Source organism: Parambassis ranga, chromosome 13 (genome assembly GCF_900634625.1).
Source record: "Parambassis ranga chromosome 13, fParRan2.1, whole genome shotgun sequence".
In the NCBI taxonomy this organism is placed as follows: Eukaryota; Metazoa; Chordata; class Actinopteri; family Ambassidae; genus Parambassis; species Parambassis ranga.
The window spans coordinates 5,428,643-5,445,492 of NC_041033.1; the positions used below are offsets into that span (position 1 = coordinate 5,428,643).

The 16,850-nt window shown below is 42.7% G+C and overlaps 2 protein-coding genes across 5 annotated transcripts in view; one reads left to right on the forward strand and one right to left on the reverse strand.

Moving 5' to 3' along the window:
- The window catches only part of numbl (NUMB like endocytic adaptor protein), a 45,382-nt gene extending 41,910 nt beyond the window's left edge, over positions 1 to 3,472 (forward strand). For 3 of the 4 annotated variants that reach the window (XM_028420403.1, XM_028420402.1, XM_028420400.1), the window contains exon 9: positions 81 to 3,472. In XM_028420403.1, coding sequence (XP_028276204.1) covers positions 81 to 1,240 — 1,160 coding nt within the window. In that variant the 3' untranslated portion in view covers positions 1,241 to 3,472. The remainder of the gene's footprint in view (positions 1 to 80) is intronic. The other variant, XM_028420401.1, reaches the window with a different exon arrangement.
- Positions 3,473 to 8,730: 5,258 nt separating this feature from the next.
- On the reverse strand, positions 8,731 to 15,541 carry LOC114445325 (zinc finger FYVE domain-containing protein 1). Its single transcript, XM_028420291.1, has 12 exons — positions 15,321 to 15,541; positions 14,312 to 14,593; positions 13,817 to 14,039; positions 13,448 to 13,665; positions 13,222 to 13,328; positions 12,505 to 12,613; positions 12,276 to 12,373; positions 12,028 to 12,145; positions 11,466 to 11,636; positions 11,179 to 11,371; positions 10,936 to 11,034; positions 8,731 to 10,780 (listed from the first exon to the last, which is right to left on the reverse strand). The coding sequence occupies exons 1-12, from the start codon at positions 15,435 to 15,437 to the stop codon at positions 10,548 to 10,550; spliced, it is 1,968 nt and encodes a 655-aa protein (XP_028276092.1). The 5' UTR covers positions 15,438 to 15,541; the 3' UTR covers positions 8,731 to 10,547.
- Positions 15,542 to 16,850: the final 1,309 nt, after the last annotated feature.

The following is a 16,850-nucleotide window of genomic DNA, read 5'->3' on the forward strand; positions in this document are numbered from 1 at the left end:
TAGATGTTTTTTCACTGAGCTGCGCTCACAGATGGGGAGTCATTCCACTGTCTAAAACGTACTCTCTCTCTCTCTCTTAGCCACTTCCTCCTGGGTGCAGCCGGAACCTTCTCTTCACTCGCCTCCTCCGATTTCCGTGGCGATGCAGATGCAGATGCAGAGTGGACACAGACGCACGCCATCAGAGGCTGAGAGATGGTTGGAAGAGGTCTCCAAGGCTGTGAAAGCACAGCAGACCCCTCCCCCAGGCCCCACCATCCCCACCATCCCTGGACCACCCTCCATGTCTAGTCATCAGATGCCCTCTCAGGCAGCCATGTCTGCTGCTCCAGTGTCTACTGTCCCAATGTCCATTGGCACCATGACCAAACCTCTCATATCGGGCCCTTCTGCTCTGTCAGCTCAGGCTGCGATGCCCCTCCCACCCATGTCGATATCTTCTGTTCCACTTATACCAGGCCCTCCAGTGTCAGGTCCCCCTATGTCTCTTCCATCCATGTCTATCCCCACTATGTCAGGTCCAAGTATGTCCGGGGCACCCATGATCCAGCCCTCCCTCCCTGGACCTCCTGGCTCCCTCCCGAGCTCCATGCAGCCGTTCCCCTTGGCATTTGATGCTACTCCAGCCCCAGTCGGAATGTTCACCAGCCAGCCTGTCCAACCTGCTTTTGTGCCCATGCAGACCTACATGCCCGGTCTTGCTAGCAGTATGACCTATCCCAACGCCAGTGTGCCTGTGGTAGGCATCACACCATCACAAATGGTTGCAAATGTTTTCTGCACCGCCACCGGCTCATCAGGCACAGGTGGTGCTATTGGTTCAGCTGGAGGAGGATCCAAAGTGGGCTCACTTGGGACAGTTGGGCCACATCAATCCTACCCAGGAGCACCTGGTGCAGTTGGCCACACTGGAGGATTTTCCACACCTCCATTCTCTTCCACTCCACCTTTATCCACAGCCATTAACGGCCTCCCACCGCACAGCAGTGCCACAATAGCCCTCCAGAACGGGACCTCTGGCAGTGGTGGGAATGGTGGCAGCAGTAGCAGCTGGCCACCTGAGGGCAGCATGTTAACAGTGCCAGTGGTCAGCGATTCCCAAGATGATGACCGCTTTGAGGCAAAATGGGCAGCACTGGAGACAAAATCAGCAGCTCAGCAGCCTGGGAACAAGGCGCCAGCTCCTGCAGCCAACCCATTTTCCAACAATCTGCAGAAGACTTTTGAGATTGAGCTCTAAGCCAGCCCCACTAAAGCTGTAGCACTAGTCCTGGAAGTTATAGCCTGAGAAAGCCAGGCACTAATTTCAGCATCTTTGTTTAGAATGGGATGCAGGTCCTTAAAGTTAGCCTTGCATCCGGCCCGTGGCAGCCTAGCAATGTGCTAAAAGCTCTCATAGGAGTCAAATTGATCTTAATTGCTTTCTTTATCCTCCCATATGAGATGGAGAGGACCTCAGCAGTTTGCTGGGCTGCTATTGGATGATCAGGTCTCTAGCTTTCTAGACTTAATGGACTGAATCCTTCTGCTCTATCTGCTACATGCCTCTATCCCCTGCTTTAACTTCTCTACTCTGGCTTTATTTTAACCTGCTGCAAGTCCCCAGATGTACCGCTTGTGCTCCTGATAAGAACATTGATTAGGGGACACAGTTCAGTGGGTGCTTTCTTTAAAAGGGGACTCCACTCAGATGCATTCCAGTCCCATGAGATGTTTCCTTTTTTTGGCTTGATTTTGGTGGGGACTTTAGCAGATGTGGTTTCATCACAAGGTAATGCAGAGAAGCAGAGAAGTGATTTGTTTACTGATGAATGGATTGATGCTGATCTTAGCCAAGCACAGCAGACATTTGGATACCTGAAAGGACCAGCCAACGAGACTCAACCCTACCAACCCAAAAGGACTTGACTGACCAATAGTAGAGATTTATGGCCAAAATTATTTTATTTATTGTATTTTTTATTTTAACAAGGTATGTGTACTTAAAAATCAAAAAAGCGATGTTTCAGGAGCATGTTTTTTTTACTACCCCTATATTTATTTTTGTCAAATCGTGAAATGTAGAGATGCTACAGATAGACAGATGTGACTGGGTCGTACAGGAAGCAAACAGGCAGGGCTGACAGATGTGTAGTGTGACATGTGAGACCAGTGTACATAGCAGCATGTTTCTTCCACCCACAAATATATATGCTCCACTGCTGCTGAAGCAACTTCAGTCAGTCAGTCGTTGACTGTGCAGCCCGTTTCTGCTGCCTGACTTCAAGGGCAGCGAAAATGAGGAAAATGAAAAATCACTTCAGGAGATCCAGCACACAGACACTCTGGACGATACAGCACAACAGTCCGTTGGACTTTACCTTCACCACAAAAACCCAAGGAACTTTTAACAACTCAGTGGAAATAAAAAGAAACTCTCCAACACTGTGCAACTGGGTGAAAAATGCACTACATTCCAACATTCATAAATCCTTTTTACTTGTTCAAATACAGGGTATAGTCTCATCACGTACAGTATGACTGTGTATTCACCTCTACTGTATGACTGCAGTCACACTACACTCTTAAGAGATTTGAGGATTGATGATGAGAGGTGAAAAGAGAAGAAGAACATGAGCTGAATCGAAGAACTGGAAGCAGTGAAGAACCTCATGTGTGGAATTATGATGCACAAAAAAAGTGACTGGTGACTGTAGAAGTGTAGATTGTAGGGAGGAGAGAGGAAGGATGAACTGTATGTGAGAGGGTGAAGGAGAGAATGGAGCCATACCTATAAAAGAACGAGATGGAGGATGTCTGAAGGAAGGAGAGTTAGATAAGATGTGATAAAAGAGAGATTAAAGTGAGAGGCAGATTGTGTGAAAGAGCTGAGAACAAAGACACATTTGTCACCTAACCCACAACATGAGCACTGTCTGCTCTCTTTTTTTTTTCATCTCAAGGCTAAGCCGCTTTCATTTCACTATCATTTTCATCTCAACTCCTCAAAAATGTTGCTTATTATATAGTTACAACCTTGTATTCAGTTAAAACTCCAGCACTCTGGGTTGAGACGTGTGTATTGAAGGGCTGTTCCACAGGTCGTTCCTGTACATTATGAGCAGAGATGCTCTCAATATGTTTCTTGGGAATTGAATCGTATGGATGTGGACTGCCACTGATTAGATTTCCTGCTCATTAACTCTCCGCTGTTTAAATAGCTTATTTGGCCCCTTCCTGTGGCTGCGGTCCCATCAGAGCACATCAATTGACGAGCCACTTCCCTAATTCATACTCCCAGGTTTTAAATGAACAAAACCCACTCTCTACCATCTTTTCTGTACAAAAAATGTAAGCCCAATTCATTCATGAAATCAATTCTTTTCTTTTATTGAAGATATATTTTAGCCCTCGACTCTTGTTTGCAGGCCCTCCAAATTATAAATGTAGGTTAATTGTGTTCCGCGTTAAGGCAAACTAAATGACCTCATAAACTTGATTGTAAAACCATAGTTTAGTGATGGTAACAAAGCAAACCAGTGGAGTTTATTTTTAATCTTTATTTACAGAATTTTTGTATTTAAACCAACATATTTGTATTGTAATTACATTGTACAAAAGATAAATAAAGTAATATAATATTACACCTGCTCCTGTTTTGTAGCTGGCTGACTTTCTGGCTTTTTACAGCTGCTGCTTTCCTGTCTTTATTGTAAATCCTGGTTTCTTTTTGATATAATTTCTGTGTCCTGAAAAGAGTTTGTTTTTGCTGTCTTACTGTTCTTGTGTTAGGGCTACAGTTGATTGTAGTCTGGAAAGAGCTAAAAGCACCTCTAACACAAGCTAATTGTATTTGTTTGATCTGTACAAAAACAAAGGTCCATCATGGTATAGGTGGAATTAGCTTCCCTGCTGGAGTGAGACAACAACCTCAGGGCCTCCATCATTAGATGTGATGATAGCACCACTGTGGTGCTGTTATGCAACATATTGCTTGATCCATAAAACAAGCCTTTAGGTGTCATCTTTCATGGCACTCAGGTTGACATCTAACATCTGAGCATGTGCCTTTAGCTTAAAGGACACTAGACTAATCCTTAATGTCATTATTGCTCTTTGGTGTCAGTTTTGGTATGTTGTTGCTGGTGACAGGCCCAAACAGCTGACGGCTGATCTTCTTGCTTGCCTCCTGTGTACCTCGTCTCTTCCCTCTCTGACTGAACTCCCTGCTCCTGGATGTTCTGCTGTCTGATCAGCACTGTCCTCCAGTCAGCCAGGGCCGAGTGCTGCTGCTGCTGCTACTTCATCTCAGGTCACTAATGGAACCAGACAAGGCCTCTTTTCTTCTTAAGGGCCGTGAGAAACGGAGCGAGCGCTCACACACGCACACACTGGACTCTAGCGGTGGCAGTAACTCTCACCCGGCCATTGTCCTCTGATCTGAGGACAGAGTCCATTAGTGTGTGTTGCAGAAGAGTAGAGGAGGAGAGCTCAGTGGAACTCTGTGCCTTTAAGCCTCAGTGAACACTATTTGCTCTCATGTTAGACACATTACATTAGTCACCTGCTACTCATATATAAGTGAATTAAAGTGGTGACATAAGACATAGGTTATTTTTACGTTAATGTTCCTCTTGGCTTACAGTGATGGAGAAAGCCAGGATTTTCCATCTGCACGGCCCATCCTTCGTCTGATTTTCCCTTACCTCTTTGTGATCCCTTTTCCTTATATATCCTGAGTCTTTTCAAGTCACTGTCCATGTCCGCTTGAAGGCTGAGCATCTTCTAAGGAGAAGTCTGTTGATGGGCTTCTTTCTTTGTTGTGATTATCTGTGACTGCTTTTAGTTCAGAATTTGTGCCATTTTAAAGCCTGTACGTACAGATTCTATCAGATTTCTGGGAAAGATGCAGAGACATATAGCGTAAAATAAATGCTGCAAGGTTAGTATAGTACCCTACTATATATAGTATATAGTAATCTACCTAATATTATTCTTTAATTTCCTCTACCAGTACCTCCACCAGTGCTCTGTGCATCGTTCTGTATAATAAAGTTACCGCCTATAGGCTTGGTTTCCATGGTGACACAGTAAAAGATTAATTTATGAGATCCTAAAAGTGCTGGAATCTGCAAAAATATGCTTCCTATATATTAGAGATGATAGCAGCTGATAATACAATGTCATCCTGATGGATTCACAAGGCAGGTACGCTGTGTGTGTGTGTGTGTGTGGGTGATCTGTTCTTTATGTCTTCACTGGACTGTGTGTGTGTGTGGATGGCAGATATTACTGTGACTTATGCTGTTTCACTTACAGTTAGTTCTCTCTCAGCGCCTTTAGTGGATATTTTCAAGATGAAGGTTGTTGCTTCGTCAATTCTTTGCATCACTGTGTATGTAATGGAACAGACGCAGAAAGGAAGGATGTGTCTGGTAGTGCATTCATACAGTATGAGTGTGTAGGTGTGTGTGTGTGTGCCTTTGTGATGGCAACATCTGATAGCAGTCTAAGCAGTAATGGTGTGTGTGTAATGGGTCGTGGATAGATTGTCAGATCAGCACTGGATAATGCATCCATGCAACATGCACACACACTGATTTATCCATCTCATCACATGCTTTATCACAAAAATACACACGGCTCTGTGTATAGCAGCCATCATAGCAAGGTGTGCTAATATTTCCTGGATTTCAAGATTATTCTAATACACACACAGGTCCAATCCTGCTAACTGCATTGGATGTATTGTTGACAATGAACGTGACCTTGCAGTCTTTGGAAGCTAGTAGGAAGTAATTACATTAATTGATTGCTATTGATTAGAGCAGCAGCTTGTCTATTGTTCAGTACACAGCTGGTTCCAACAGCATGACAGTGACAGTAATGTAAATGTTAAGGATAAGGCTTGAACGTAGTGGAGCAGCGATTCATTTTAATGCTTGTGTACCGAGCCATTAGGCCATGACAAACTTTCCATGAAGGGGGCTGCAAGCATGGCGCGTGCACGTGCGCAGAAATCTGCACACGTCAAGAAATAATGACTGTACAGCCCTCGGGGTTGGAGGCAACCTCAAAATGCCAGGGCAAGGACACACACACAGGTGTGCACACCACTACAACATTTTATCATATTTATCATTTATTGTGGAGCTCCTATTGGAGTTCTTAGCAAAAGGTGTGTCAGCCCAGAGGTTGGATCCATGTAACGCACATACACCTGCACACACACACAGGGGGTATCAGCTTCTTACCGCCCACCCCCTACCAGCCGCTGTCACTCATCAGCATTCGGTGCCAGAGAAGACCAGAGCCAGGCAGTGATGGAAACAGCCTGTTTACTATGCCACTGAAGCAGAGGGAGCTCTCCTGTGTGCTATGTTATACATAAGGAGCCTGAAGGAGACAAAGATTACAATGCTCACCAATATGGCCTTTTCAGTACTTAATAATAAGCTTAGTCTAGTAGTATTTAGTAGTATTAGTATTTAGTGTTTGGCATCACGTAGATTGCAGGATTGTCGATAGTGTGAGTGAATCATCTAATATTTATGTCTCCTTGATCATGCTACAAGGCCTGTTTACACTGTAACACAACAACACAGTTTATGTAATCAGCTTTTCTGTCTGTGATGATCTATTAAAATAAAGGCATCATCACTACAAACAATACATGCATGTATTAATACAGCCTCTGCCTGCTTTCCATGTGATCCTATGCTGCCATGGATTACAGTAGCAGGTGTACTTTCCCCTTGCACTATGTAGTTATGAATTAGAGATTGAGTGATTCTAAAAAAACATGAATAACTTACAGGAAAAGAAAAAATATGCAAATAGGACAGTTTTATAGTGAATACCCTGCTGGGCCTCACTCAGAACAGTTAACAGTAGGTGGTCTCATGTAAAATTTACTACAGTGTAGCTGTAGTATTTCTGTTCATTTGGCGCCCTCCAGTGGTAATACATGACATTGCAAACTTGGACCCAACTGACCCTGTTTCATCATGCTGCTACAACTACAACAGATCCCAGCAGACCTGCTCAAGTCAATACCGTGGTTCTCTTTGTTTAACTGCGCATGTCTGAAGGACTGCAGTGGTACCAGTAACCTTTATAGACCAGACAATCAGTTAAGGCTCAACACTGGCAGACAAACACTGTATCATACTGAAGGACTCATTAATAAATGACCACACTGCGGTGTTTTCTAATAACTTCAGTTATTATTATATACAATTATGTACACTCAAGCAGAATCACCCATCATTTTTAGTTATTTTTTATTTGATGCACTTCAAGATCCTAAAGCTGGAGCAGCTTAACGGAATGGGACCCTTTTCTTACATGTCAGACTATAAACTGTGAGTGTTACAGTAGCTCTGTCTGCAAAATCTATTTGAAAGGTTACCCATGTTTATTGGACATTTACAAGTGTACAGTAGACATAAATACAAATCCCCAAATCTGATTTTCTAACAAACATACATCTATTAAACAAAACCTGGTTCTGGATGCTTACAGACAGTTTAGACATCCGGTGATGGTTTCCAGCTGTTTTTTTCCAGTGACTGTCAGATCCCACAGTGACCTGACACTGACTAAAACTGAAGGGACTGGCGGTTTTGTCATCACCAACTGGATGTGTCTTGTTGAAATGAGTGCTGAATGATGGATTTTTTTCCACAGTGGTTTGGAAGGAAACAGTAATAACAGTGCAGACACATGGTGCAGTGTAATTCATCTGTACACCAGTCAGTCAGTCAGAACCACCAACGCCACTTCAGCTTCCCTTCTACAATTCAGCAAGTGTGCTCTTTCTACAACACTAAATCAACCTGCAGTATGTCAGCTGGAAAGTGTTGAGTGACTACTGAACAGATGTGATTAAAGAAGAAAAACTATGACAGAGTTCTGGCTACTAAACATCACTTTTATGCTTCTTTCCTGAGTATTACCCATGTAATCTGCAATATAATATAAAAGGTCTACAGTCCACTGACAGATGGCTCTGTCTGTCTGCAGCCTCCATATGGACCAATTTTAATTGGTTTTTGTGTAATTAGAAGGAAATGAGCACTGCTTCATGGATATCAGTCAGCGATACATTAGTGCCCAGGACACCAGGGACCATGAACTCAGGGTAACCTTGTGTATTTACAGTGCTGTTCTGGATATGTATGTACCAAGCAGCTCCTCTGATCTAACTTTAGACTTTCCAAACACTGTCAGTGACAGAAAGCCTCCTGAATGTTTTACATGCTCACGTGACTACAGCCTGATATTAGACTTATGGTCACTTTCATATCCTTTGACATCAAAGAGGATCACTGTGAGGGGCAAAGAGGTTAATGTCTTTAAAGAAACAGGGTTTTAATGATACAAGAATTGTGTGGCAGGTGGCAAAGGAAGCACAGAGGAAGAAACTATACTCTTATTCCATCTAAAGTAAACTATATTTACAGCTGCTATGATAGCAAGTGGCCAAACATCCCTAAATGTAACCTCAGAGCTAAGTTTAAAAAAGAAATGTACGTTTTGTGAAGGGTTTCAGGATTTAAATGAAGGAAATGCATGCATAATAAACTGTGGAGATAAACTGACTCCTGCAGACAGATTTAAATCCTGTTTTCTTTATTTGGACAAGCAGAAATCAAATCAAGATTGTCATTTGCTAAATTTGAAGTGGTTATTTTGTAGTCAGAGAAACAGCACTAAGTCAGTCAGTGTTACACACAGAAACGCCCTTTGTTATGGTGTTTTTTTTGTACTTTATTCTTTATCATGATTATATGAGCACTGTTTAATATCAGGAACTCAGCTGTCCAGGGTAGTGGAGGTGTATTCAGTATGCACTCATTTCCTATAATAACCTGAGGAAGGTTAACCTACATTAGTACACGGGTACTATGTGCAAACATTGGAATGTCTACATGTGTTAAGCTACAGATTGTATTCTATTCATTTCACCATGTTGCAGATACAGTTGTTACAATTAGGAGGAGCAAGGTGGAAAATTTCCATTGCTCTAAAATTAGGCACAAATAATCTCAGTTGTCCTTGCTCATATAGAGGAATTCCTCCAAAAACAGATATGATTATCCAGAGTCCCATAAAGGCACGCACTGCTGCAGCTTGTGTTTCCCATCTTGCATCTCTTTCCACCCTGAGTAACGCAGGAACACGCCAAGTTCATTCTACTCTTTGTCAGGACAAAAAAAATCACCACACACAATCAATACTCTTCTGAAGGTTTAGCAGATATAAGTAACCATGTGAGATGGTGTCATGACTATTATAGATTTAAAATTGCTTTAAACATAAAAAAAATCCCACTAGTGCATCCCTTTAAGTATTTAACTTGATATTTTTACAAACACATCATTAAAAAACAGAATGCAGAATATGGAAATCATTCCTATCAAAAGTTGAAGGATCAACATATCAACTAAAGAAAATAAGCCTTTTGGAAATATGCTCATTTTGAATTTGATGCCAGTTTTAAAAAGTTTTGAAAAAGTCAGAAAAAGCATTACTTGGAAAAACAAAACAAACAACTAACAACGTTGGTTCGTAACAGGTAGGTCACATGAGTAAAGTAGAATACACAGACTTTCACAAGTGATGATGAGGAGGAGCTATCAATCAAGAAAAGACAGTGTGAACAAATAGCCAGGCATTTTAAGAATATTTCTAAATATTACAGGATTTGGAGATCTTTTTCATCTACAGTACATGTATGGTATCTTAAAAAAGATTCAAGGAATTATCTGATCCCACACTGTACTGAGACACTCGTCAGTCTGCAGTGGAAATGCATCCATGGACTCAGGACCAAAGTGTATCACTTTAAAATATGACATTCTTATGGATATCATGTCTCAATGCTAGACCTGTTACCAATAAAAACATCTGTCTTACTAGGAAACCAAAAAGTAACAAAGGGAGTCCCAACAGAACGCTACTAATCCTGTGTTAAGGACCAACAGGAAAACATGTCAGTGTGTTGTCAAAAGAAGCTGCTGTTGTTGTTGTACTTGTTCTGTCTTTAATTAAATATAGGGTTTAAAGGATTAGCGGATCATTGCATTGTGTTTTCATTTACATTTTACACATCTAACTTTTGTGGAAACTGTTTAAACATAAGGGGCAGCCTGCTGCAGGGACGTCCAAACAGAAAGAATGAAGAAGGTAGAGAGCAGTAGAGTCCAAGCTCTGCTGTTTTAATGTGCATAGACAGTTGTAAAAGCCACCGATTAAATCAGAGGTCCAGCTTTCCAGTTGGTCTAAAAGCAGTTTGACTGGTAAGTGGTGGTGATCCAGGTGAGGTTGTTTTTCCTCCTCACTGACTGATGAGAAATCCCAGGTGGTAATGAAGCCTCGACGCGATCATTTTTAGCATTTTTAAGCAGTTTGTCTTTTCACACAAAAACAAAGCTGATTCCAGTTCTGCCATGCAAAGCTGCTTCCCTCCTCCCTTGGAGCAGCAGTGCAGGGATTCACAGTGTTTTTGTGGATCATCTGAGGAAGACTGAGGGCACTTTGAGAAGTTGTCTTGATTTAAAAAGTCACAGGCTGTCTGTGCGGGCATGGCAGTTGTCACACACTCTGACAGGGTGGTCCCAGCCTCGAGAGGGCACGGGTTTGACATGTGTGGAGCAGGGGCCGCACACACCCTGCCCACAGGCCCTGCAGTGGTGCTTTGACATGGCTGGAGTAAAGGTTTTGGAGCATTGGTGGCACTGGGTGATGCTGTGGTCAGGCACCCAGTAGTCTGGCCGAGCCACATCCTTCACAAAACCTGTGTGGAATATGGTTTGAAAGCATTATGTGCTTTGTCAGCTTTGTAAACAATGTACAATTTATACTGTAAATTGATAATTAGTCATTTTCAACAAACAAAGGAATGTGATGCCACCAGCTGCAGTGCACAGAGTGTAATGTAAACACACTCACAGAGAGGGTAGTCCACAGCTGTGGTGACTATGTCCAGCGTAGACTGAGCCACCTCCGTCACCCTACGAGCTATTAGACCACGAGGCTCCATCTTACACACTGAAAAAATGATAAAGTGTATAAATGTGTTAAGATACATATTATACTCACATGTCAATAACATCAAAAACATGAAACGCTGTTCTCTCTCTTTGTCGAGACTGAACTCTGTATGAGTTGGTTGGCGTGCTCTGTGTGTCTTACCCTGGCTGTTAGTGTCAGGTGGCCCTCCCTGTTGGTAGCAGGCCTTACACACCCTGACAGGACTGCTGCCCCAGCCTCTCTCCGGCACGGGCATCCTGTGGCTGGAGCAGGGATGGCAGAAACCCTCACCACATGAGCGGCAGTGATGCTTCCTTTCTGCTTCTTCAAACACCTTCTGACATCCATGGCAGGTCTGAGTGGCAGAAAGGAGAGATGCAAGATGCAAAGACAAAAGTAACAATACTGATACTGAGAACGTTGAGCTGAAGTTAAAATTCTGTACTCACAGTAATCTCTGTGTTGGGTCTCCAGTATGGAGGTGCCACCTGGTCCGTGAGCCAGGCTGTCACAGCTTTAGTGGGGCCAGAGCTGTACTCTGACACGGACTGAATCATGTAGTTCATCCCATCCAGGACCCTCTGAGCAGCATTCTGGTGGTTGGTCAGGAAGGTGTCAGACTGAAAGAGAAGAAGGCAACAAAACAATAAACAGAGAGTAAAGCATAAAACAGCATTAGAAACTAAGGGAAACTCTTAGCTTGTGCATATGAAAGAGTAGTACTCTGCATTAAGGCTCGTAGAATTGTTATCCAATTTAAATCTGTATAATACTTTCTAATATTCATTTTGCATTGACATTTGAATACTGTCCTCTGTCCAGCGGGGTCAGACTTTGAAAATTAAAACCACTATAGGCTTTTTTGTTCGATTCTCTGTAATATGATGACAGCAAAGAAACATTGATCATTGCCTTTTTATTTCTATCCAAATAACACAAACGTAATGTGTGAACAATGCCAATTAAATTCTAGAAATACAGACTTATGTTAATGCAGGCTGGAATACTCACCCCTTCCCAGACGTGTTTGACCTCAGATCGCACTATGCTGCTCTCAGGGTCCTGGTTACCCATCCAGTACTGTCTGCTGCGGTAGATCACACCACAGTGCCCACACTCCAACACATATCTGAGACAGAGAGCGTGGGGAGGGGGTGGGGGTGTAGGAGAACAAGGGAACAAGACAACAGATGGTGGACATGAGATAACTGGCTAAAAGGCAATGATAGTAAAGCGTCTGTGAGTCTGTATTTACCCACCCTGACCAGGCATACTTGGCCAGTCCAAACCATGGGTTGTCAGAGGAAGCTGATGTTTTGGGCACAACAATCACCTCCCTGCCTCCCTCATAACACCTCTGTGAATGCAAGAAACAGAATGTATCAAAGACAATGTGAAAAACCCAGCCTTTAAAAAGGGACAGTAACAATTAGCGGTAGGGCCAGGTAGGTTAACCCAAACTGAGTAATAAGAGTAGCTGAGTCTTACCTTACAGATGAGGACCTTGTTGTTGTACTGGTGTGCATATTGGCACAGTCCATCTGCCATGTGGGGGACCCTGTCTCTCAAATGGTTCATTCCATTTTTACAGCGAATACTGCAAAATTTAGACCAACAGTGCAGACAGTAAGTCAGGGTTATAAATAGATAAATTACTAATACAGGACTGAATCCTTTCAGAATAGTATTTATGACTTCTCACACTTATCTCAGACTTCTCACAAAAAAAGCTTAGCTTTTCCAGAAATATGGAAAATACATCAACTTCTGTGTCCCAGATAATTACTAGCCACAAGAATAACAACAGATTTCTGCACTATAAACATAAATTCCAAAACTGTGATTCAGCCAGTACAAAAACTCTTTGTAATGTTTAGAATTCTGGACAGAAATGTCTTTATCAAGTGTATCAGGTGGAAAATTATTTAAACCAGTCATCACTGGATTAGTCATCATGTCTTGAAGGCTGGATAAACAATACCATTCTGTGTAAGCACACATTCAGCACATGGGGATCTCTACAGTTCATAGCTCCAAACAGCTTACATATTCTTACTGTAAGGGATAACTTTAGTTTGTATGCTGGCATAGTCAGGTTATATCACGTCTCAACAAATGACTTGACTTCCAATCGGATTAGGTCCAATTAGATTAAGTCTCAGGCCCAATATTGGCTCTAAAGTGAATACAATGGTGTCGACTTACTTGCAGCTGAGACAGTGAGAGGAGCAGGTGAAGTACTCATCTGGGAAGAAGGAGTACAGTGTCATCTTGTCGTCTGATAGTTCCCCACAGAAACGCTCACTCAGAGCCTAAACACACAAAAGGAAGTAGAAACTGGATGAAGCATAAATTCCCATCAAACTAATTCAAAATAATGATTTGCTCTTTTTTCATCTTTCAGGTTAAAGCTCTCTACTCCCCCGCTTACTTCCAGTGCGTGAAACACTATCCCAGGATGGCGGGGGGAGCGTGTGTGAGTGTTCTTCACTTGCTGCCTGACGGCCTCCAGGAGCCTGCTGTAGTCAGTGGGAGGTGTAATGGTCTGAGTGCCTACATACTGCACTGAGCTAAAAGCCTCTGTCCCCAAACACAGATCGTGAAAACGCTTCTGTAGGAGAGTGTCAGCATGGCCGGCCACCTTCGAGTCTATGAAGGAAAAATAAATACATTTCAATAAAGCAAAAACAACAAAACAAAACACACACATGAAATAAATGAATAATGCTCCAAGAAATGTGCTTGAAAAATATCCCCTGTGGTTTTTGCAGAAACATTCAAATAATCCAGATTCCACTACCTTGTCCCAGCAGCTGGGTGTGTGTTGTTTCCTGAAAGACAATGACGGCTGGTCCAAGAGAGGAGAGGGGCACATCCAAACCACACCGGCTGGACAGGGCTCTCAGCTCTGGTGTAAAGTGTTTCAGGTAGGCCCCTGAGGCGCTGCTCAGGAACTGAAACATGTCGTTGTGCAGGCGCTCTGCCCGTGTGCGATAGATTACCATGTCAGATACTGCCAATACCTGTAAGAGTAGATGGACAATAAATATAACATGTCACACCTAAAACTTATTCTCAACCACAGAAAATGTCATAAAGCAAAGGAATAAGGATGCATGCATTATCCAAAAATATGACCAAAATGCCATTGGTGAATTCTTCCTATAAATGGATGACTGAGTAGCAACTGCAAAGTAAGTCATCTTGCTGTAGCCAAAAATGAAGAGTACAATATATTTTACCCTCAGTGTTCACATACACATCCAACAAAACCTTAAGCAATCACAAGAGTTACCTTCAGCAGCAGTCGCATTCTCTGGTTCTGATTGGCTGCTGCTCCTAGGAGGCCTTCTGTATCCAAGGCGACTAGGCTAAGAGTGGGGTTGTAAGCAGCCCACACTCCCACCGTGCAGGAACTGGGAGATTTGGAGGTGTAGAACACAGTGTCACCGCCGAATAGGATGTGGTTGAGCGTGTGAGACTTGCCGTCACCAGTGTTGCCAAAGATGGAGAGGACCTTGACGCCGGCAACGTCCACACAGCCAAGTCTGTCAACAAACTCAGCTTCATCACGAACCTGGAGGAAGGAGAGGGGGAAAAGAGGCACTGTTCAGGCACAGAAAGTGGATAGTAGGGCCGCTTTATAATGACATGATTGGATCAATTAGTGAGAGCAAGGCTTAAATCTTGGATGACACGAGGCTGCACAACACAACAAAATAAATACTTATGTTTTATTCACGAATTAAAAAATCCCATAATTAACAATCCGCTTCCGAGCCTTTATTCCGCTTAGGACAAACACGATATTAGTTCGAGCTTTTCCATGTAAACAAGTATAAAAATGGACATTGTCACCTGCACTTTGAACAGCTGTTGCAACAATCCAGTATGTGGGTGCCTCCCTGCTGATCAGCTCTGCGGAATGACTCACCAGGGACTTCCCCAAATAAAGAACCCGTTTGCTGCTCTGCCTCCCTCTGCTCAGGTATTATGCGCCATTATGAGTCAAAACACTACTAAAAGCTAAACATTATGAACGCCCCGGGCGACGCTGTTCGATGTTGTGTTAGCAAATATTGTAGATACGGAGCGCAAGGTAGCACAAGCGTACTTTGGTCGTTTCAAAAGTGTAAACTCACTTTACCCCAGAGTTATGAGAGCTAGATATACTTACACATCGGTAGCGCAATTTTTCATTAGTGACACATTTGCCTTTTTTAGAAGTAGAGTTGTCTTCCCAGTCTTAGCCTAGCGGCTAGCTGTTAGCATCCGTTAGCTCAGTTGACGTTAGCTAACTTTACCTGCAGGTTTTCTTGTTCGTCCACCAGCAGGAAGCTCCGGACCCCGTCGGCACGCTCTTCTGGCTTCATAGGACCGATCGATATACACTCCATTTCTTTCATTAATATGTCGGACATCGTTATTTAGTCACATAGACCAAATGTATGGCAGCTACAGAGAGAAAACGAAAGTTCAGCATGATTCCAGTCTGTCTGTCAATCACAACAACATCGCGTGGACTACTGACGCTGCAGGAGGAGCTATGGATCACGTACACAGTGACGTAAGACGCAATGTGCCCGGCTTGGTTTGATCGGTGCATTAGTGCCGCCGTGTGGTGAAAATGGGGCATAACAACAAACCTGCCGTTTACCTTACTTCTGAAACCAAAGATTAACAAACCACAAAATGACATAAAATGGCCCATGTGTTGCCGCGTGTTTAAGCTGTAATATAATTCAAAGTTTATTTTACTCATGTAAGCCAAAAACAATTCAAGTAGACCTATGTGCACCACTGTGTTAAGCTACAGATGATGCATATTCGGAAAAAGATACTTATTCATAATTAGAGCAATACACATGAAATCAAAGTTTCCATTGAACTGACAGGGAGTGTTTTATTGGAGCAATGCTGCCATGTTAGAGCTGCTTGCTAATGTTCATTAAATATTTGTTAGCACAGATCTATAAATATCGCATGTCACTGAATGGCTTCAGAGCGGCGCCACTGCTGCTAACATGACATGGAGAAAGAAATTCCAGCATCCCTGCTAACAATCCTGGCTGAGCTGCATCAGGACTTTTCCTCCCTCCACCTTCCATCATTTCTTCTCTCCTTCCACCTGGGGTGTCATTAATCAAGACATAATACTTTGTATAAGCCAATGACATATTTCACTTAAGAATAAAAGGCCCATGTGGGGTAGTTTCAGCAGAAGATACAGGCAGGAAAATGAGCAAGCGGAGGGTAGGTTGCAATGAAGGTTGGAGTGGTGACTGGTTTGGAGAGGGTCCCATCCTTTCTCTGAGCTCAACCATGAGAGACAAATGTCTGAAAGAATCAATTATAGGCCTACTCCCAACCCATCACCCCTGATTAATGAATAATTAAAGCTGCTCAGTACTGGGCTACCTAACATAGATAATATAAGATTAACCATGGGTCTATCAACACGCCACCATTAATGTAAGATTATGTAGAAACAACCTTTCTAATTTGCTATATAAATGTGTTTTATGGGCTGTAATAAAATAATTTACTTATCCAAAGTTTCATTAATAGAAAACACTTATACCCCTCTGATATCTTTTTTTTAAATTGTGTCCTTTATATGGACAAAGTTTAAGCGATAACAAGCCTAAATTCGCACCCATATAATCTATGTATATGTAAACAAAATTACTCAACATATTTTCTGACATAATTTCCAGCAGTAATTCATCAGCAGCCACCAGGAGCCAGTGTAGGTTCAAATCTCACCCATCCAGACAATGCTTAGGAGGAACTGGCATCTTCAGACTGACAGGCAGTCCTGCAACCCAACCTTG

Excerpts from the sequence above, each read along its gene's own strand:
- LOC114445325 (XM_028420291.1), bottom strand. The coding sequence starts at position 15,437 with ATGTCCGACATATTAATGAAAGAAATGGAGTGTATATCGATCGGTCCT. Across the intron at positions 13,329-13,447 it reads TAGTGTTTCACGCACTGGAA|GCTCTGAGTGAGCGTTTCTG; the intron begins GTAAGCGGGGGA and ends TTGTGTGTTTAG. Across the intron at positions 12,374-12,504 it reads ACAAGGTCCTCATCTGTAAG|AGGTGTTATGAGGGAGGCAG; the intron begins GTAAGACTCAGC and ends TTGCATTCACAG.